The sequence below is a fragment of the Oncorhynchus gorbuscha genome, linkage group LG03, assembly GCF_021184085.1.
Source record: "Oncorhynchus gorbuscha isolate QuinsamMale2020 ecotype Even-year linkage group LG03, OgorEven_v1.0, whole genome shotgun sequence".
Lineage (NCBI taxonomy): Eukaryota > Metazoa > Chordata > Actinopteri > Salmoniformes > Salmonidae > Oncorhynchus > Oncorhynchus gorbuscha.
In genome coordinates this window covers 52,315,981-52,338,055 of record NC_060175.1, presented here as the reverse complement: position 1 = coordinate 52,338,055, position 22,075 = coordinate 52,315,981, and the positions used below count along the sequence as shown (strand labels likewise).

The 22,075-nt window shown below is 43.2% G+C and overlaps 2 protein-coding genes across 7 annotated transcripts; both read right to left on the bottom strand.

Annotated features, from left to right (window-relative positions):
• Window positions 1-702: 702 nt before the first annotated feature.
• tnfrsf1b (tumor necrosis factor receptor superfamily, member 1B) lies at window positions 703-12,584 on the bottom strand. 4 transcript variants are annotated; one of them, XM_046342883.1, is made up of 9 exons: window positions 12,385-12,584; window positions 3,705-3,810; window positions 3,406-3,531; window positions 3,135-3,314; window positions 2,912-3,005; window positions 2,487-2,776; window positions 2,298-2,363; window positions 2,119-2,189; window positions 703-2,015 (listed from the first exon to the last, which is right to left on the bottom strand). In XM_046342883.1, exons 1-9 carry the CDS (start codon window positions 12,439-12,441, stop codon window positions 1,602-1,604), a joined length of 1,404 nt encoding a protein of 467 aa, XP_046198839.1. In that variant the 5' UTR covers window positions 12,442-12,584; the 3' UTR covers window positions 703-1,601. The 4 variants fall into 4 exon arrangements, with proteins under 4 accessions (XP_046198839.1, XP_046198840.1, XP_046198837.1 ...); XM_046342884.1 differs by having other exon boundaries at window positions 3,159-3,314; XM_046342881.1 differs by having other exon boundaries at window positions 2,298-2,776.
• Window positions 12,585-13,703: 1,119 nt separating this feature from the next.
• Window positions 13,704-21,561, bottom strand: si:dkeyp-61b2.1 (tumor necrosis factor receptor superfamily member 21). Of its 3 annotated transcripts, none has more exons than XM_046342878.1 (10): window positions 21,417-21,561; window positions 19,999-20,044; window positions 17,973-18,077; window positions 17,563-17,743; window positions 17,095-17,315; window positions 16,702-16,941; window positions 16,329-16,484; window positions 16,111-16,130; window positions 15,720-15,981; window positions 13,704-14,596 (listed from the first exon to the last, which is right to left on the bottom strand). In XM_046342878.1, the coding sequence occupies exons 1-10, from the start codon at window positions 21,474-21,476 to the stop codon at window positions 14,367-14,369; spliced, it is 1,521 nt and encodes a 506-aa protein (XP_046198834.1). In that variant the 5' UTR covers window positions 21,477-21,561; the 3' UTR covers window positions 13,704-14,366. The 3 variants fall into 3 exon arrangements, with proteins under 3 accessions (XP_046198834.1, XP_046198835.1, XP_046198836.1); XM_046342879.1 differs by having other exon boundaries at window positions 15,720-15,903; XM_046342880.1 differs by having other exon boundaries at window positions 15,720-15,885.
• Between the last annotated feature and the right edge of the window lie 514 nt (window positions 21,562-22,075).

Here is a 22,075-nt window from a genome sequence, read left to right as displayed (position 1 = left end):
AGTTTATACTGCTGGTAGAACATGAATGGGGGAATGGGATTTCAAAATAAATATTAAACTGCTTTTTAAATGTTTTATTAACAAAGCATATAATACAATAAGAAAGGGAAGGGGATCTAAGGGACAGTCCCTCACGGAGGGATATTGACTGCGGTCACGTGGGTCGTACTGAGGTACAGATGTCAAAATCCCTCAATCTGCTGTTGTTGCCCATTCAAATTAGCCCCAAGGATGCCTTGTTAAATCTTGTTCATTCTCTTAAATGAAATACCATGACTGTTTTCTCATTAGCTGGGAATGTTATTTGACATGTCTTATGATACAACATACTTTGGTGACATAGTTATCAACCTACTGCATACCCCTTAAAAAATACATTTCTGTGTACATGTTGTGCTATTAGCATGCTAACACTCATTAAGACAGACTGGTAGAATAGCTAGCATAGCTAGCCATCGCTAGCATTCACTATATATATATATTATTATATTACTGGTTTAAGTACATTTTGAGTGTAATGGAGTTGACTGGGGACTATGACATGCACAGTATATATAATTCACGGCATTTGGACAGGAGCTATAATCCAGTTATAATACCCCCCCCCCCCCCCCCCCCCCCCCAAAAAAAAATGGGGAAAGTTTGCTTCCGTACTTTGTTGAAAACATCACTTTGCTGTGTGTACCTATTGGAGCATCAATCAACTTTTTCAACCTTTTTATTACTTTTTTTTATTATTATTTTTTTTTTTACTGTAGGCCACTCTAATAATCCAAATATAGTTGCTGGATAATACTAAATCATATTATGTGCATAAACTGTAAAAAAATAAATATATATATATATATTTGTTCCACCAGTAGGTGGTGATAGTATTAGAGAAAAACAATACCCTTCATACAAAAATGTCTCATCCATCATTCTTAACTTCTTATTGCGCTGATGTTGAGAATGTATTACTCATGATCTGCACACGGTTCAACAGGTGTAGGCCAAAAACAACAACAAACAAAGCAGTTTCATTTAGTCTACCATTTCAGTTTGATTACAAAAAGAGACAAAGAACCCTTACTCTGGAAAGTATAGGTACGCTCTTCCCTCATAAGAATACAAATGAAATCTTCTCATATGGCACAGGCCATAATGAATTCCCCCAAAAGTATGGCATGTGTAGGGAAGGTTATTGCCTACTTATGATAAAAGATTTCGGGATACCTTGAGCCGTGTCACATCTACAGTATACTTACAACAACATTCACAGTAATTGCATACATCATTCACTTATCAATAATTCTTCAAACAGTTAATGACTATCTAAATCAGGTGTTCAAGACTTTTCAGCACAGACAGCACATTATATCAGGGTATATACCAGGGTTTCCCAAACTCGGGTACCCTCCCTGGGTATAACTTATGCAAATTGTGCAAAGTTTGGGAAATCCTACCTGAGGCACATGAACAGTCATTCTGTCCCTCTCTACCAACACAAAGTCACCACCAGTACTTCAAGTAGCAACCATAACAGAGACAACAGTCACAGTGAAAATAACATCACTAAAACACAATCTATTGCCTGATCCTCCCCCATATGCCTCCAGTCCTCATACATAATTTCCAAACTCCTGTACTGCCGTAAGTGCCTCTTTGCAACTCTCTCGCTGCGGCATTTTCACATACACCTCCTCCTCCCTTGATAAAGGGGTCTCGGGGTCGGCTTGTGGTGAGTCTATCTGGGTGCTGGTAGGTCTGGAGCATAACTCATTTCCTATGTTCACAGGGTAGGTAACAGTGATGTTGACATTAACTAGGGGGACAGATGCCAGAGGGCTGGTGGATTGGGGGCTGGGCTGGGGGGTGCTGGCCAGGATGCTGGGCTGTGGAAGGGTGGACTGGACGGGGCATATTGACAGGCCCTCCAGGCTGTTGGAGCACCCAGAGCCTGACCAGGTCTTAATAGCATCCTGCTTGGTCTCTGCCTGACCGACATTACTGCAGTCTCCTTTCCCCAGCAGACACTATATAAATATATATAGAGAGAGAGATATAAAATGTTGAAGCTGTTGAAATGTTCTTGCCTCCAACATGCTTTACTACGGTTAAATGGACAAAAAAACTCACTTTAATGGCCTCCTTCTCAGAATTTCCATTTATATCTTCTGTAGAAGATACACGTCTGAACTTAGTGAAGGCTGTAAGAGAACATAGTAAACTTACAGTAAAATGTTGTCATTTTCATAGCCATGTTTGCAATCAATTAAAGGGCTATTACAATCAAGTGTTTAACTCTAAAGCTTTACCTTTCTTGTAAATGATAGTGCCTATGATCAGCAGCAGGAACATAACACCTCCGATAGCACCTGCAACTGAAAGATACAAGAGCGGGGGTACAACAAAGCGGTGTAAGTATACGAGAGACGGCGGTGGAGAAATGTTCAAACCACGAGAGTGGTCTCTGACACGTGGACTATATAGCTGCCTGTATTTACCTATCCAAAGGTCGACGCCTGGTGATTTGTCTTCCATTGGAGCGATGACCAGTGGATCAGAGGGACTAGATGTCAGCTTTGAGCCCAGGGTGGTTGGTACTGTAGACATATCCATGCTCTGTAGACTTGATGTGGTATGCACTTTACCAGAGGTTGGCATTGTGGTCGGTGGGCTTGGAGGTGTGGTGGTTTGGAGGATAGAGACCAGTCGTCCATTTACCGTCGGTCCACACACCGCATCGGTGGTGGCTGTACCGTAAGTCAGTACGTCCCTCCCCTGAGACACACAACTGAGGAGACAGTGTCACAGTCCCCTTGTTAACACCAATACTGACAGTCCAAATAATTGCTGTGTGTGTGCGTGTCTGTGTGTGTGTGCGTGCTTGTATACGTTCGTGTTATGCATGAATGCGTGAGTCACTCACTCTGTGTGGTGCTGACAGATCCTGGTGTTGGAGTGCTGGTCAGAGAAGGTTCCATTGGGGCATGATGCACATTCCACAACCGACTCCGCTGTCCCTGAAACATACACCACAACACACAAACACGTTTACTCATACTCTTACAGTGAACAGTTGCATTCAAACTTCCAATGTAATATTTGACGAGGACAGAAACATGTGGAATCAGTTAGAAATGGTGTACTACCAGCCTCCTGTCCAGCTGTGGTACCTTCTACAGAGACCCCATGACCAGGCTTGCTGTATGTATAACTGGCACACGCCTTACAGTCCGGGTGTTGGTCCAGTACGCAGTACATCCCAGTCTGGCACGCACACTGGGTCTTGGTGGTGCTGGAGCACTTCTGGACATACTTCAGGCCTTTGTCTTCACGCATTTATTCAAGGAATAAAATGCTTGTTAAAGACGACACACGTATCAATGTAGCTGAGTCACTGGAATAATATAACCCACACACCTGCTGAACACTTGGGACATCTGAAGCATTTTGGGAAGTAATTAAAGGTCCCGCTGTACTGGCCACTAGGACATGGTTCACACGCCGTGTCTGAGGTAGAGCTGCATAGAACTTTCCGGCGTGTCCCTGTAATGATATAAATATATAATTTACAGTAATCATCTCAGTACATGTACATTTTACAGAACCTACCGAGTACTGTAAAAGTATTGTAATGTTTGAAGTGATCATATCTAGTGTGAAGATTCTAAGGATGTCCTCTCCTCTCAGTTTCATTAGTATTCAGGACCACACCTTACCAGAAGTGCACTTGCTGCAGCACAGGTTTACATCTGGGTTATAGTATTCAGCTGTTTTGTTGCGGCAGGATCCGTCTGAGTCTGGTGTGTATGGCAGAGTGTACACCTGTAGGGACAAGGGGACCATGAAGTGCACCTGATCAGGAAGAGGAATTATGAGTAACATGCCCCACCAAGAGCCTTCTATTTAAACATCTAGTACACTCTTAGAAAAAAGGGTTCCAAAAGGGTTCTTCAGGCTATCCCCATAGGAGAACCCTTTTTGGTTCCAGATAGTGTCATGTTTTGTCATTGATTATCATGTCTTGTCCCTGTGCTTCCCCTTCTATTTGTTTCCCTCTGCTGGTCTTATTAGGTTCTTTCCCTCTTTCTATCCCTCTCTCTCCCCCTCCCTCTCTCACCCCCTCGCTCTCTCTTCTCTCTATCGTTCCGTTCCTGCTCCCAGCTGTTCCTATTCCCCTAATCAATCATTTAGTCTTCCCACACCTGTTCCCGATCCTTTTCCCTGATTAGAGTCCCTATTTCTCTCCTTGTTTTCCGTTCCTGCCCTGTCGGATCCTTGTCTATTATTCACCGTGCTGTGTCTATGTATCGCCCTGTCGTGTCGTGTTTCCCTCAGATGCTGCGTGGTGAGCAGGTGTCTGAGTCTGCTACATTCAAGTGCCTTCCCGAGGCAACCTGCAGTTCTTGATCAAGTCTCCAGTCTGTTCTCGTCATTACGAGTAGTATTATGCCTTTTGTTTGTAAAGTAACTTTACTGGATTAAAAACTCTGTTTTCGCCAAGTCGCTTTTGGGTCCTCATTCACCTGCATAACAGAAGGATCCGACCAAGGAATGGACCCAGCGACTACAGATGCTCGTAACACTGCCGTCGAGATCCAAGGAGCCATGCTCGGCAGACACGAGCAGGAATTGTCTGCTGCTCGCCATGCCGTGGAGAACCTGGCCGCTCAGGTTTCCGACCTCTCTGGACAGTTCCAGAGTCTTCGTCTCGTGCCACCTGTTACTTCCTGGCCTGCCGAGCCTCCAGAACCTAGGGTTAATAACCCACCTTGCTACTCCGGGCAGCCCACGGAGTGCCGCTCCTTTCTCACCCAGTGTGATATTGTGTTCTCTCTCCAACCCAACACATACTCTAGCGAGAGAGCTCGGGTTGCTTACGTCATTTCACTCCTTACTGGCCGGGCTCGAGAGTGGGGCACAGCTATCTGGGAGGCAAGGGCTGATTGTTCTAACCATTACCAGAACTTTAAAGAGGAGATGATTCGGGTTTTTGACCGTTCAGTTTTTGGTAGGGAGGCTTCTAGGGCCCTGGCTTCCCTATGCCAAGGTGATCGATCCATAACGGATTACTCTATAGAGTTTCGCACTCTTGCTGCCTCTAGTGACTGGAACGAGCCGGCGCTGCTCGCTCGTTTTCTGGAGGGACTCCACGCAGTGGTCAAAGATGAGATTCTCTCTCGGGAGGTTCCTTCCAGTGTGGACTCTTTGATTGCTCTCGCCATCCGCATAGAACGACGGGTAGATCTTCGTCACCAAGCTCGTGGAAGAGAGCTCGCGTCAACGGTGTTTCCCTGCTCCGCATCGCAACCATCTCCCTCCTCTGGCTCAGAGACTGAGCCCATGCAGCTGGGAGGTATTCGCATCTCGACCAAGGAGAGGGAACGGAGGATCACCAACCGCCTGTGCCTCTATTGCGGATTTGATGGACATTTTGTCAATTCATGTCCAGTAAAAGGCCAGAGCTCATCAGTAAGCGGAGGGCTACTGGTGAGCGCTACTACTCAGGTCTCTTCATCTAGATCCTGTACTACTATGTCGGTCCATCTACGCTGGACCGGTTCGGGTGCTACATGCAGTGCCTTGATTGACTCTGGGGCTGAGGGTTGTTTCATGGACGAAGCATGGGCTCGGAAACATGACATTCCTTTCAGACAGTTAGACAAGCCTACGCCCATGTTTGCCTTAGATGGTAGTCATCTTCCCAGTATCAGATTTGAGACACTACCTTTAACTCTCACAGTATCTGGTAACCACAGTGAGACTATTTCTTTTTTGATTTTTCGTTCACCTTTTACACCTGTTGTTTTGGGTCATCCCTGGCTAGTATGTCATAATCCTTCTATTAATTGGTCTAGTAATTCTATCCTATCCTGGAACGTTTCTTGTCATGTGAAGTGTTTAATGTCTGCCATCCCTCCCATTTCTTCTGTCCCCACTTCTCAGGAGGAACCTGGCGATTTGACAGGAGTGCCGGAGGAATATCATGATCTGCGCACGGTCTTCAGTCGGTCCCGAGCCAACTCCCTTCCTCCTCACCGGTCGTATGATTGTTGTATTGATCTCCTTCCGGGGACCACTCCTCCTCGGGGTAGACTATACTCTCTGTCGGCTCCCGAACGTAAGGCTCTCGAGGATTATTTATCTGTGTCTCTTGACGCCGGTACCATAGTGCCTTCTTCCTCTCCGGCCGGGGCGGGGTTCTTTTTGTTAAGAAGAAGGACGGTACTCTGCGCCCCTGCGTGGATTATCGAGGGCTGAATGACATAACGGTTAAGAATCGTTATCCGCTTCCCCTTATGTCATCAGCCTTCGAGATTCTGCAGGGAGCCAGGTGCTTTACTAAGTTGGACCTTCGTAACGCTTACCATCTCGTGCGCATCAGAGAGGGGGACGAGTGGAAAACGGCGTTTAACACTCCGTTAGGGCATTTTGAGTACCGGGTTCTGCCGTTTGGTCTCGCCAATGCGCCAGCTGTTTTTCAGGCATTAGTTAATGATGTTCTGAGAGACATGCTGAACATCTTTGTTTTTGTCTATCTTGACGATATCCTGATTTTTTCACCGTCACTCGAGATTCATGTTCAGCACGTTCGACGTGTTCTACAGCGCCTTTTAGAGAATTGTCTCTACGTAAAGGCTGAGAAGTGCTCTTTTCATGTCTCCTCCGTTACTTTTCTCGGTTCCGTTATTTCCGCTGAAGGCATTCAGATGGATTCCGCTAAGGTCCAAGCTGTCAGTGATTGGCCCGTTCCAAGGTCACGTGTCGAGTTGCAGCGCTTTTTAGGTTTCGCTAATTTCTATCGGCGTTTCATTCGTAATTTCGGTCAAGTTGCTGCCCTCTCACAGCTCTTACTTCTGTCAAGACGTGTTTTAAGTGGTCCGGTTCCGCCCAGGGAGCTTTTGATCTTCTAAAAGAACGTTTTACGTCCGCTCCTATCCTCGTTACTCCTGACGTCACTAGACAATTCATTGTCGAGGTTGACGCTTCAGAGGTAGGCGTGGGAGCCATTCTATCCCAGCGCTTCCAGTCTGACGATAAGGTTCATCCTTGCGCTTATTTTTCTCATCGCCTGTCGCCATCTGAGCGCAACTATGATGTGGGTAACCGTGAACTGCTCGCCATCCGCTTAGCCCTAGGCGAATGGCGACAGTGGTTGGAGGGGGCGACCGTTCCTTTTGTCATTTGGACAGACCATAAGAACCTTGAGTACATCCGTTCTGCCAAACGACTTAATGCCCGTCAAGCTCGTTGGGCGTTGTTTTTCGCTCGTTTCGAGTTTGTGATTTCTTACCGTCCGGGTAGCAAGAACACCAAGCCTGATGCCTTATCCCGTCTGTTTAGTTCTTCTGTGGCTTCTACTGATCCCGAGGGGATTCTTCCTTATGGGCGTGTTGTCGGGTTGACAGTCTGGGGAATTGAAAGACAGGTTAAGCAAGCACTCACGCACACTGCGTCGCCGCGCGCTTGTCCTAGTAACCTCCTTTTCGTTCCTGTTTCCACTCGTCTGGCTGTTCTTCAGTGGGCTCACTCTGCCAAGTTAGCTGGTCATCCCGGTGTTCGAGGCACTCTTGCGTCTATTCGCCAGCGCTTTTGGTGGCCGACTCAGGAGCGTGACACGCGCCGTTTCGTGGCTGCTTGTTCGGACTGCGCGCAGACTAAGTCGGGTAACTCTCCTCCTGCCGGTCGTCTCAGACCGCTCCCCATTCCTTCTCGACCATGGTCTCACATCGCCCTAGACTTCATTACCGGTCTGCCTTTGTCTGCGGGGAAGACTGTGATTCTTACGGTTGTCGATAGGTTCTCTAAGGCGGCACATTTCATTCCCCTCGCTAAACTTCCTTCCGCTAAGGAGACGGCACAAATCATTATCGAGAATGTGTTCAGAATTCATGGCCTCCCGTTAGACGCCGTTTCAGACAGAGGTCCGCAATTCACGTCACAGTTTTGGAGGGAGTTCTGTCGTTTGATTGGTGCGTCCGTCAGTCTCTCTTCCGGGTTTCATCCCCAGTCTAACGGTCAAGCAGAGAGGGCCAATCAGACGATTGGTCGCATACTACGCAGCCTTTCTTTCAGAAACCCTGCGTCTTGGGCAGAACAGCTCCCTGGGCAGAATACGCTCACAACTCGCTTCCTTCGTCTGCTACCGGGTTATCTCCGTTTCAGAGTAGTCTGGGTTACCAGCCTCCTCTGTTCTCATCCCAGCTTGCCGAGTCCAGCGTTCCCTCCGCTCAAGCGTTTGTCCAACGTTGTGAGCGCACCTGGAGGAGGGTGAGGTCTGCACTTTGCCGTTACAGGGCACAGACTGTGAGAGCCGCCAATAAACGCAGGATTAAGAGTCCAAGGTATTGTTGCGGCCAGAGAGTGTGGCTTTCCACTCGCAACCTTCCTCTTACGACAGCTTCTCGTAAGTTGACTCCGCGGTTCATTGGTCCGTTCCGTGTCTCCCAGGTCGTCAATCCTGTCGCTGTGCGACTGCTTCTTCCGCGACATCTTCGTCGCGTCCATCCTGTCTTCCATGTCTCCTGTGTCAAGCCCTTTCTTCGCACCCCGTTCGTCTTCCCTCCCCCCTCCCGTCCTTGTCGAGAGCGCACCTATTTACAAGGTACGTAAGATCATGGACATGCGTTCTCGGGGACGGGGTCACCAATACTTAGTGGATTGGGAGGGTTACGGTCCTGAGGAGAGGAGTTGGGTTCCGTCTCGGGACGTGCTGGACCGTTCACTTATTGATGATTTCCTCCGTTGCCGCCAGGATTCCTCCTCGAGTGCGCCAGGAGGCGCTCGGTGAGTGGGGGGGTACTGTCATGTTTTGTCATTGATTATCATGTCTTGTCCCTGTGCTTCCCCTTCTATTCGTTTCCCTCTGCTGGTCTTATTAGGTTCTTTCCCTCTTTCTATCCCTCTCTCTCCCCCTCCCTCTCTCACTCTCTCGCTCTCTCTTCTCTCTATCGTTCCGTTCCTGCTCCCAGCTGTTCCTATTCCCCTAATCAATCATTTAGTCTTCCCACACCTGTTCCCGATCCTTTTCCCTGATTAGAGTCCCTATTTCTCTCCTTGTTTTCCGTTCCTGCCCTGTCGGATCCTTGTCTATTATTCACCGTGCTGTGTCTATGTATCGCCCTGTCGTGTCGTGTTTCCCTCAGATGCTGCGTGGTGAGCAGGTGTCTGAGTCTGCTACGTTCAAGTGCCTTCCCGAGGCAACCTGCAGTTCTTGATCAAGTCTCCAGTCTGTTCTCGTCATTACGAGTAGTATTATGCCTTTTGTTTGTAAAGTAACTTTACTGGATTAAAAACTCTGTTTTCGCCAAGTCGCTTTTGGGTCCTCATTCACCTGCATAACAGATAGAGCTATTTTAGGTTCCATGTAGATCCCTCTGTGTAAAGGTTTTAACATGGAACCCAAAAGGGTTCTACCTGAAACCGAGAAGGGTACTTCAAAGTGTTCTCCTATGGGGGCAGCTGAATAACCGTTTTAGGTTCTAGATAGCACCTTTTTTTCTAAGAGTGTAGAACCTGAGGGTTGGGTATTGTGTCAGCAAAAAAATAAGACATTTTCTATTAAATCTGTCGGGGACTGGGGAATATACACTGACACATTTGTGGTATAGTAATTGTTTGCCAGTAGACACAAGACACAATGTACAGACGGTAAAACATTTTTTTTTTAAACGATCTGTCTGTCTCGTGTTTGACAGGAAGTGGGTGAGGAGATCGGAGAGATTTCCAATAAGTTGTCAAGGACTGGCTATGATGTCTAAATAACAAAGATATGCCGCTGCCAAGGCCTCTCACCATCGTCCTCTATTGTAGCCTTTTGTACAATGGGACAGAATGCCTCTTCTGACAGGCATTTCCTTTTCCTTTATGGCAGCCATCCAAAACAAACATATCAAATCAGAAAACTGAATCAGGCGTTTTCCTGATTTGATGTGTTTGGTTTTGTGGAACACTCGAGTTAAGAGTGAAAATGAAATATTGAGCTTTACAAAAACGTCTGTTTCTTTTGATGGTGAAATTAATAGTGAATTAAATGCTTTGCACCTAGGTGCTCTGTGCAATATATTTTTTCCAAACAAACAATTAATCCATTGCTGAAAAAAACAAAATATCAACGCTACAAGCATACTAAACAGACCATAGACCACCTTATCCAATTTGAAAATGAATAGCATTCTCACATGGGTGTTCCTTTTGTGCAGGTGGGAAAGGGCAGTGTGGAGTGCAATAGATATGGTATTATCTGTGGATCTGTTGGGGCGGTATGCAAATTGGAGTAGGTTTAGTGTTTCTGGGATGATGGTGTTGATGTGAGCCATGATCAGCCTTTCAAAGAACTAGCCCCACTCCAATTCACATACCACCCCAAACAGATCCACAGATGATGCAATCTCAGTCGCACTCCACACTGCCCTTTCCCACCTGCACAAAAGGAACACCCATGTGAGAATGCTATTCATTGACTACAGCTCAGCGTTCAACACCATAGTGCCCTCAAAGCTCATCAATGAGCTAAGAACTTTGGGACTAAACACCTCCCTCTGCAACTGGATCCTGGACTTCCTGACGGGCCGCCCCCCAGGTGGTAAGGGTAGGTAACAACACATCCGCCACGCTGATTCTCAACACAGAGGCCCCTCAGGGGTGCGTGCTCAGCCCCCTCAGTTTGCATTTCCTGCCGTGCAGGACAATTCTCAGCCTAAATGACTACAGACCCGTAGTGCTCACATCTGTAGCCCCCCTATATATATTGTTATTTATTTTACAGCTGCTCTTTAATTACTTGTTACTTTTATCTCTTATTCTTATCCTTTTTTAAAAAACTGCACTGTTTGTTAGGGGCTCGTAAGTAAGCATTTCACTGTTGTATTCGGCGCATGTGACTAATAAAATTTGATTTGAAAATAGTGATAAAATTAAGATCCTATATCTGTTTCAAGTTCATAGGATATTTACTGTATTGCTCATTGTGTTTGGTTCTCAACACAAGCAAATATCAACATTTGAAGGAGATTCACGTCTTCATCTCAACCAAGATCAAACTTGATTTAAAGTTTGATTTGATCTGATTTAATCCTATTCTTTAAATTTGAGTTTTGGTTGAGATGGAGATGTGAATCCAACATATGAATGATTAATTTGTAGACAAACTGGAATTAAAGCCAAATTAAGTCAATCGCACAGATTGAACTATACAAGCAGAAGATACATCTGATAATTGGTTACGTTGACAACCAAACCCAATTTACCATCCAGTTTGTCTACAAATTAATAATTTATATGTTAGATCTCTATGTCAAACAAAAATTGAAATTAAACAATAGGACTAAATCTAATCTACTCAAACATTAAATCCAGTTTGATATATTCCTATTCTTTAACATAGATTTTAGGTTGAGATGGAGATGTGAATTCAACAAATGAATGATTAACTTGAAGATTACATTTGAAATCAACCAAAGCTTGAAATCCTAGGCCGATATGTATTGTCTATTTTTAGTTGAACCTTGGGTTGAATTGAAACAATTATTATTATTTATTAGGATCCACATTAGCAGTTGCCAAAGGCAGCTAATCTTCCTGGTGTCCACACAAAACATGAGACATGACATAATACAGAACATTTATAGACAAGAACAATGTAGATGACTTTGCAAATGCTATATAGGCCTAAAGAGTATCATTGATGATATGACATAAAGTATGGTTACATTTCATTTGCTCGGTTAAACCAACCTTTCGGTAATGACTTCGATAGCAACAGTGAATATATTTCGTTATCCATTTCAGCAGATCTCTCAATACTTATTCTCATGATATGACATTGGTACACGTAGTAGTCAGCGCCAAGCAACAAAGCTAAGCAGTGCTGGGCTTGGTTAAAACCATGGATGGGAGATCAAATTAATACCTGTTAGACAACTCTCCAGTTGCCTCGACTTTAGTTTTTTCTGACGGTGGATGTAATGTTGAAGATCTGACTTGGTTTCAAAGGTACAAATTCAACATATTTTATATGGTTTCTCGATTGGTCAAAATTGGTCACAATGATAACATAATCCTTCAATTTCACTCTCAAAACAACAGTTTATGTTGTTTAAATCCTATGTATTTTAAACATATATTCTATGTCACAATACCTTGACAAATTAAGTTGAAAAATCCAAGACAACACAACATTCTCTCGCACAAACACAATTCATAGACCTAGATAAGAGTTAACAATAAATTATTAATGATTCGCTATTTAAAATCAGACTGATGATCTCATCTGATGATCATACAACACTGCAGAGTATCCCATTCAGCTAAACATTGGTCAGGCTGCACCAGTTACACGGACCTGTTTCTCGTTGTCATGGTCGCGTCACACAACATTCACGTCTGAAGGACACTTACCATGTTTGCTAGAAAAATCCTAACTGTAAGAACGCCACTTACAGTCCTCAGTATCATGATTGATTGAACTATTATTGACCCTTTAAGATCTTACGAAAAAGTCCATACTGAAACCGTATAGGTAGCCTACAGAAGAACACTCGAATTACAACCTGGAACAAAAGTGCGCGTTTCCTTGAACTGCTGACTGGCTGAGGAAACTGAGGGCGTCTTTGCACTGCAGTAACCTTCGATTTCAATTTCCTCAAGAAGTCCATGTACTGTACCCAAACTGGTATTGATTGCAGAGGCAGTGTCAAGCAGTAATACTTTCTTTCATTAACCTTTTGTAACACAACACAATACAAATGTTAACAATGTTAACACATTAATAGTCAAATCTTGTGTTTAAAATATACATTTTTGCATGCTTTTCCATGTTTTGATCCATTGCAGTCATAGGATCTTGTCATTAACATGTTTCTGTTATTCATTCAGAAGTCTTGTGTTTCTGTGATACTCAGAGGCTGAGAAATTGGCGATTGAGTTATAGGCGATATGGCAACTAGTGCCATCAGACTTTTAGCTCGAACTTTAGAACGCTATGGACTACCCTATTCGGGGGGAAAAAGGTGCCATCTAGAACCTAAAAAGGTTCTTCGGCTGTCCCCATAGGAGAACCCTTTGAATAACCCTTTTTGGATCCATGTCGGGGGTAAAGGGTTCTACATGGAACCAAAAAGGGTTCTCCTATGCGGACAGCAGAATAACCCCTACATTTGCAGAAATTTCTAAAAACCTGTTTTCGCTTTGTTATTATGGGGTAGTGTGTAGAGTGCTGAGGATTTTTTTTATATCATGTTTTAGAGTGAGGCTGTAACGTTACAAAAAGTGGAAAAAAGTCAAGGGGCCTGAATACTTTTCGAAGGCACTGTACATCTACATCTGTGCCAAATTTGTACGTTAACCACAAAAATGTTGAGTCACCATTTTCAGCACCACTACTATACAAAAAGAGACCATTTTTCATTCCTCCATACTAACACAGAAATCATCGTAAATGGTGTGTTTTGTCAGTAAATACTTGCTTGAAAAAATTCTACAATTTCAGAAGGATAAAAGAAAATTTGGGGTAATCAAACAGCTCATGCTATGGCATAGCCTACATCACATGCGTTTGTCAAACAGACTAAATATTACAATTGTTCTGCATGACTAACAGACAGTGATTGGCTGCCCATAGTCAACTACATAAGTGGTTTCACCATAAAGAGATGACTTGAAATAGTTTGTTCATTTGTGTACATTTATGTCAAGGAATAGACTGGAACAGATTGCTATTGTCTGTTATAAAATCATCTTTATTCTGTCTTCGTTCTGTAGGCTACTGTACATAGCAATGTCTTGATCATAAATTCACAGAACAAAGGTTATAACCAGTGAACATGGCTATGTTTGAGTTTAAATTGTCCAGACAGTCCCTGTATTACTTTACAATGGAAATTGTAAGCTCTTCACACGCCAAACCCTACTTGTTATATAGGTTACTTCCCACCTCATATGAATTTCTTGTCTTCACTGTTTCTGTGGTTGATACACGTAGACTCTCACACTATCTGGCGCCATTGTGTACATGCACCCTATGAAGGGAAACTCCGACTCACAGTGTTGATACCCCATATCAAACAGACCATGCATTGCTCTCACAAACTGTCCCAGCACTGCTGTCACAAGTGACTTACAGTGAATTTGAAACCGTGCTAAGACTATTACATACAGTTGGACCAAACTGTCACTCTTTCATAATAGAAGACCCATGAGGGACCCCAGTGGCTTTGGCAATCCTTGTACAGAAGGAAGCCATCCAGTCTAACAGTCTTTACAGTAGCAAATAATAATCTGTCTGCATTCTTGCCCTAGAGATGATAGTTGATATTGAATGAAGTTGCTCCTCCTCAGGCTTTTTCCATAGTTAATCCTTAATTTCCATTTTTTTCTAGTTCTCAGTTGCTGGTGGCCGGGATGGGGTATCTCAGCTCTTTGCAGGTCTCCTCCCGTGTACTCATTCTCTCTGGCCCCAGAGCAAGGCCCTCAGGGAGGGGGCAGGAGGACTCTTGCTGGGGTGTTCTGGTGAGGGGACAGCCCTCTACCCCACTCTCGACTTGATCCACCTTCCTCTCCGACTTGTTGTATCCCAGGACAACCGTCCCCGGAGAGTAGATGTAAATGGACCCTGAATCAAACACCAAGCACAAACATTAGTCAATTAAACTATTGAAACAGGTGACACATACATTCCTATCTGTTATGCACAGTAAATGCTGATATAAAACCTGGTGAACTTAGTACTGTAATAAATGTACAGAGAAGAAGTGAAAAGCTGGCCTCATTCAGCAGTTTATAGACCCCTTTCTGTGTTTACAAACATTGAGGGCAATGCAAGCAAGTTGGTGGCATAACAAGGGGGAGTTCTTATAGAACGCCAGCAAAAAAAGCCTCTATTTACATATTGCTTATTAGTGAATTTCACACTACTTTTGGATTATAATTGGATTATAAGGCTCGTATGAATGTCCTGCTTAATATAATGTTTGTGTCATCATCACAAATCAACTGCATTATACTTAAAAAAACACTTAAACTTCAACCAATAAAATGGCTCTATGGCTAGTTTTTGCTACAGCCTATATCAATGAGCGTTAGCATTATAGCTAACAGCTGCTGCATCCAAAATAGTTATTTTGCAAAGATCACAACCAAATATAATCTAAGCGACTGTTCATGCAAGAATTAAAACATAATTGTAAGGGTATGAGAACCCCAAAAAAGGTATTTTGTTTAGAAGTAATAAAAAAGTAAATTTAGGCTGTGTTTAATGGGCGCAGATGGCAATGGCTTTCTTACTGCCGTCAAGAGTCGCGCGTGTCAGTGCGTGACGTCAGTGTGTCACGTACTGGAAAAGAGTCTATACATGATTCTATTTCTGTGTGACCTCTGACCATGCTTTATACACTGCAGCACTGCACTGGTACCACTGTGTCTTGGCAGTGATATTTGAACAGGATATTTAAACTAGAAGAAGTATGTCTCAACTCACAGCCAAACAAAACAACTGGAAAGGGAAATATGAACTCGGACACAAGTGAGATTAAACAAACTTCCTTGCCGAAGAACAAAATGTTTCCAGACCCGAGTTTTTCCGGGCCTTTAGCCCCCTAGTTTTCAGACACGCTAGAGGAAATATGCCTGTCCAAATTTGGCTACACGGCACACAAACATAAGATACAGTGTAACAATATGATATCAAAACAGTGTAATAATATCAGTACTAGCGCAGAGCGATGCACTACACCTACCCACTGTGTTGCTAATGTTCTCTCCACCAGAGTGGTCCACTGTGACCTGCTTCATGACCCCTGGAGGTAGCAACCCTGCACCATCCTGTCTAGGATTTCCCCCAGTCTCACTCCCCAGAAGATGCTGGGCCTCCGGGTATGGGCAACTCTCCTGTGGTGGCTGGGCCTGTATATAGGAAGCCGTCTGTAGGGCCGTAGGACAATGATAGCTCTCCCACACATTATAGCTCCCTCTTAAACCTTCCTTACAAATCTGCTCATCCTAAAGGTAGAGACACATTCTCACACAGTGACCCATTTGACTTTCGAGAAGTCACCGTTTATTCTTCTCGCAACACTGCAGAAGTTCGATACATACTTTATGCAAATAGAGAATTAGTACTGTACTCACATTTATACCAAATACTGGACCTAAAGGAATATAAAAGGAATCAAGAAATCAAAATGCATATTGTATATGCATGTATACACCACAATGTTTCACTGTCTCCCTATAATTATTGTAAGTGTATTTATTTACTGTGTTTTATAGAAAGGGAAACATGGCATATAATCTGATGCATCACTGCATAACGTTGTTTGTGTTATCTAACCACTTTACTCGCTCACCTTTCCACTTGTCTAGGGACTTCAGTGACCTCTCCTTACAACGTACAAAGTAAACAACCAGCAGCACGACAGCCTCTAGTAGCCCACCTATCAGCAGCAGCCAAGAGAGAGTGGAAGGGCTCGGTCCAGTATCTGTTGCTGAGAGATGAGGTGAGTCTGGGATGAGCAGAGGAAAAGGTGCTTCATCAGTGTTATGGAGAGGCAGAGAGACAGGAGCAGGAAGCCTGAAATGCTGAACCTGTCAGTGTTGTTACTTTTACTGAATATAACAGACCATTTAAGAGCCTATACTAACTACAAATGTATTTCTGAAAGAATTAATCATCCAGTAGAAATGGAGATACGGGATACTCTAGTCTTCTGAGAAGCATACCATTGTCATCTGTGGTAAGAGGTGCAGAGGCAGACTCTGCAGGTGAGGTGTTACTGTCCACCTTGCTGGGGTTTCTCCTGGTGGTGAGCATTGTGTTGGGGTCAAAGGAGCTGTGTTCAGTGACTTGTTTCCTAGTTGGGAGGGAGGTAGAGGGCTCGCTTTGGGCTTGGGACAAAGAAGGCCTGGTGAGTAAGGCTGGTGAAGGGTCTGCAGATGTGTCAATTGTGGCTATGGGAAAGGCTGGAATAAACAGAGAATGAGTGTGATTAAATGGCAGGACAATGAAACCTCTAGTGCTGGACTGGTGAAGCATGTTATTAAAGCCCTCCAGTGGACAGAGCAGGACATGCTTGGATTCACTCAAGTGAGAGAAAGCTCTCATAAGAGCCATACCATCAGGAGATATAGACCCCACCAGGCCAGATGGGGATGCTATGATGAGGGGTTTTCGGGTGATGCTGACTCCACTGGAGGTAGAAGAATGAAAGCCTATCTCTGAGCTGTGGACAGTTGGAGGCGCAGTGGTTGTAGGAGAGTTAGGGGAGGTCTGGGCACATACACGATCCTGAGTGGCAGTGCCCTCTGTCACCATAGTCATTCCCTTATGGCCACAACTGGGGAGAAGCCAGGAGAGAACTTGTGAGGTGGTTTATCTAAATGAGAAAGTGCAGTGTTGGATACTAGTAGGTATAATAATTGAATTTACTGTAAAAGTAGGCCGTGTGTACAATTGTTTGCTTCAAATTACTCATAAATCCACTAGAGGGAGATATAGCTTAACAGGTCAAGTCTTTATGGTAGGCAGATAATGTCTGAATCAGTACGGTGCTCAGCACCAGTGCTGTATAACTGTGGACTTACTCTGTGTGGGGTTTGCAGGACATGGTTAGGTTTGGTTTGTTAGAGAAGGTTCCGGGCGAGCACGGCTTACACCTCCTGCAGGTATACTGGGCAGCGTTGTCACAGAAAAAGCCACTGTCACAGTGGCACTCGCGGTTTGAGTCCCGGCCGCATTCCTTCACCTGTGTCAAGTGCTGATCCACTTTGCCCGCAAACAAAGACATGCAAACACACAAATGATCTCGGAGACATTTGCTCTCAATAGGTTTGTCCCTTATTCAACTCATGTAAAATGATGATGGCATTTTATATTAAACTATTGTTACTAATGTACATGCTGCATTTCCTTGAGGTAAATAATGAATGATGGGTATGACGTTTAGTGTAGAGGAATGAAAGAACACAATGTAATGCCTAATTGTAAAAGTTACCCGAGCAGGCTTTGCTGCAGAGGTCACACTTCGGAAGGCCGTTCTGCATGTACCAGTAGAAGCCATCGGAACAACGGACGCACTTACACTTGTCAATAATGAAGCCTGCAAAGGACAAAAGACAGGTGTTCACATAGGTATCAACAGCCTGATGACACACTTGTTCCGTCTCTGATTTCTTTTTCCCTTTCAGTGCATTTACAGTCCCTTTAGTATGTATGTACCATGGGTTCACAGAAGTTAGGAGCCATGGAATGGAAGATAAATGATTCCTCAAAGACTGTTCTGAATGTGGAGAGTTGCCTGCCATTACAGTAGACTGGCCAAACTTTAAAGATAGTCACTCACGATAGCATACTATATAATATGTATGATGCCAGTGGCACGTCTTTTCACGGACGGTGTCAAAGAAATGTTGTGGTAGGACGAGATGACAAAAAAATGAAGTTGAAGTGGAAGTACTTCAAATGAGCAGCTAGGTTTCCATCCAATGAGGTTTCCATCCAATAGGCGACAGATTTTCATGCAAATATTCTAGAAACCGCATGAAGAAAATATGCACATTTTTTCCGTCAGTGGTGTGTTTCCACCAAACAGACTTGTTGTGGATCAAAATCCGTGTCTGATGGCATAGTGCACACAAAATTGACTTTTTAGCTTAAGTTTTCATTTACTGAAAAAAATCTAAAAGTTCAATGCGTTTACGTCGCATTTTCAACTGGACGGATAGACACAGAAACTGTTGCGTTAAATAGTAAACGTGCCTACTCTGGGTCGTTCGCTCTAGCCAACAGCTCGCAGATACACTGCAGGTAGGCTAGTCTACATGATGAGATTATTATGGTTAAATGTATTTTAATTTGTCAAAGTGGCAGTCAAGCATCAATCACATCACCAGAATAAGACCCTTGATATTTATTGGAAAGGAGCATCAAGATCACTGGGCACTTTCACCATCCTGTGAAGTTCATCGTAACTTATTTCATCTGTAGCCTAATAAACTGCATGTTTCCCTGAGTCGTAGTGGGAGGACCACACACCATATCATCGCGTGAATCCAAGTTTACTTCGATATGATGGGCATTTTATCAATATTTACCCATAAAGGAGTTTCCACCGCCATTTCTCACATAATACATTTCTCACAAGATCTAACCATGTCGAATGAATAAATTATCTGTCAGCCTTTTTTTTAAATGTACCTAAATGTCCTGTTTCCATCACAGCTATCATGCTTTAAAAAAATAATGCATGACTTCACCTGCATAACGACTGTGGATGGAAATGTATTTTGTTGTGACAGCAGTATCTCCTTCACACGGACACAGAGAGCTGACTGTATCTGTCATTTGTTTGCATTTCAGTGGGTCAAAACAGGAACAAGCAGCATTTGTGGCTTGCAAATAAAGGGCATCTCCCCAAATCTATTCCAAATGATGTGACAGACAGACTGTTCAGTCATCAAAGGTCTTTCTTATCTACCAATATCGCATTCCACAGAAAACAACATACTGCATGTTCTCAGCTACTTCCTGTGCCATGAGGTTTCATCACAGGCTCCAGAGTGCCAGTTTCTGACAGTTTAGAATTAACGATCAATCACTAGATCAGGGATGGGGGGGGGCGGGGGGACTCAGTAATGGAAAACACAAGGTACAATTTCGACATTTGGTTGTGCATCAGCATTCACTCAATTAGCCCATGCCTGCAAAAAATATAGATTGTTAAATTATCTAGAGGTCAGCTATCTAAACTTGTAGTAAGCATGGTCGAATTACCGACCTGCGTGGGGTCCATTGATTATCAGTTATCATATTAAAAACTGCATCCACCCTATGGCAAAATGTGTAGAATTGGAGGAAATTAGCTGTAAAACTGCTACTTTTTCTCTCCACCACATGGCAAAATGAGTGGAATTGCTGGATGAAAGCAAGAAGTAAATACACCTTGTAACACTGTGAGACAGGTGTAATCTTTTACCCCATTTTTACTATCTAGTTCAGGGGGGATAAACTGATGGCTTTACCTGGGTCACAGATTTGAGGACAGCTGGACAACAATACAGGGGATACCTGGGAGAGAGAGAGAAAGAGAGAGAGAGAGAACCATGATCATTAGAGGAATCATTATTTTATTTTTGCAACAACAGAATATTCCAGTTCCCAGAGTGAAGTCCAGCCATGATGTAGAAGAGTTACTTTCCCTCAGCCCTCTGGCAGTAATCTCTCATGGACAGACTATGAGCGTCTGACAAAATTACGCTCAAGGTAAACCAAGATGACTCCGCCAGTAAACAGATGATAAACCTTGCAACATGGAAATGCCATGGCCATAACCTACGGAGTTAGTTATCTACACTACACCTACACTTCCTGGCATAGCCACAGGGAGGGGAGGGGGGGGTTGTCTGCCCTACAGATGGCTATATTGGTCTGCTAATACAGAAGTCCCGGTGCACTACATTTGTGGATTTTTTTATTTTATTTTTATTTAATATTTTTTGTTCAATTCAGATTGTTCAGAGGGTGCTGCACCCGTAGCACCTCTATTTCCCACAGCTATGCTTCCTGGTGGCAAAACCCACACAGTTCAGAAAAAAGTGACTGTCACAGAATGTACCAAGAACAACCTGATAAAACACCTACACAAAGAAAAACTAGTACAAACTAGGTTAAAAGGTCTGCTTCACAAACTCATGTTTATGTTGACACAAAAACTGAGTTTATTTTGGCTGTACTGGCAATAAAAACAGCAATAAGCCAAATCAATAATGGTTATGTCATAAAGCTTCTCTAGTTCACTATTTGGTAAGCACCAAAATAACAATCACAATTTCAGCTGTTAATTATAGACTCACAGGCTAACTATAATTATTATTATTATTATATTATAATAATTAACATACAATAAACTCATCCCCTGATGTTAACAAAAATGTTATGAGAACATTCTTGATTTCAGTGAATTAACAGCTCTATAAAACTCTGCACAATACTAGAATGACTACATTTACTGGCAGTGTAGGACAAATTGCAGGCAGGCTCGCTAGGGTTATGATTTAAAAAAAAATTGTAATTGTTTTATGTTCACTTGTTTATTTTCATCTTTCATATCTGAAAAGTAGGCTACACCTATCAGTTTAGAAAATATTTTATACTGCAATATATAACATAAAATATGATAGATTACTATAATTACAAGTATAAAAGATGTATCATTGGCACAAATAATAACAGCAATGGCAACAATCATAATTACATTCGCATAATATCATAATCAACCACCATCATCATCTCTTCAATAATCATAAATAGGTCATCATAATTATGTTAATTATCTACGTCTCTTGTCATCATCATCCTCATTTTTAAAAAATCACAGTTAAATCACAGTACCTAAACTAAACCCAATAACATCTGTAAAACATACAGTAGGCCTACTTACCAGATTAAAAAGGCAAAGAATTCTCAATGGACGTGAGGTAATATGCCGTTGATAATCCATTTCGCACTATAGAGAAGTCATCTGTTAAATGTAGTCTTTCAAAATAAACCAGCAGAATACAGTTAGTTCAATTACCATGCCTGGTTGAATCTCTGGTCAAGGTGCTAAAATATGCAGCGGAAGTTTAACGGGGTTACGTCATCAGTGGGTTGTCCAATAAAGAAGCAGATAAATATAGCGCGCTTGTTGGCCACTTCCGCCTTTGGTAATCCCTTGTGGACAGACGTACGTAACATAAATGGTCATCATGTCTAGATGGATACAGTTGCTGTCAAAAGTAGTTTTTTGCATTTTCGCTAACCTTAACCCATTTCTCCTAACCTACTGCATAAATTCTCCTAAACCTGGTATGAAAAGTACATTTCGACAAAAGCTGTATCCCTTCTTAACAAAACCCTGGTAATGGGAAAGTGTATAAAAATGCCCAGTTGCCCACTATTTTGGCTACCGTGGCAAGAAGAGATCTCGGTGACTTTGAAAGAGCGGTCTTAAAGGTGCATAGAGGGTTCATTAGAGAACGCTGTTTGAGAGACTTTATTTTGAAGACAAACCGCAAATTCCACTATTGTGGCTAATACTTATTGGGACCAATCAGGACC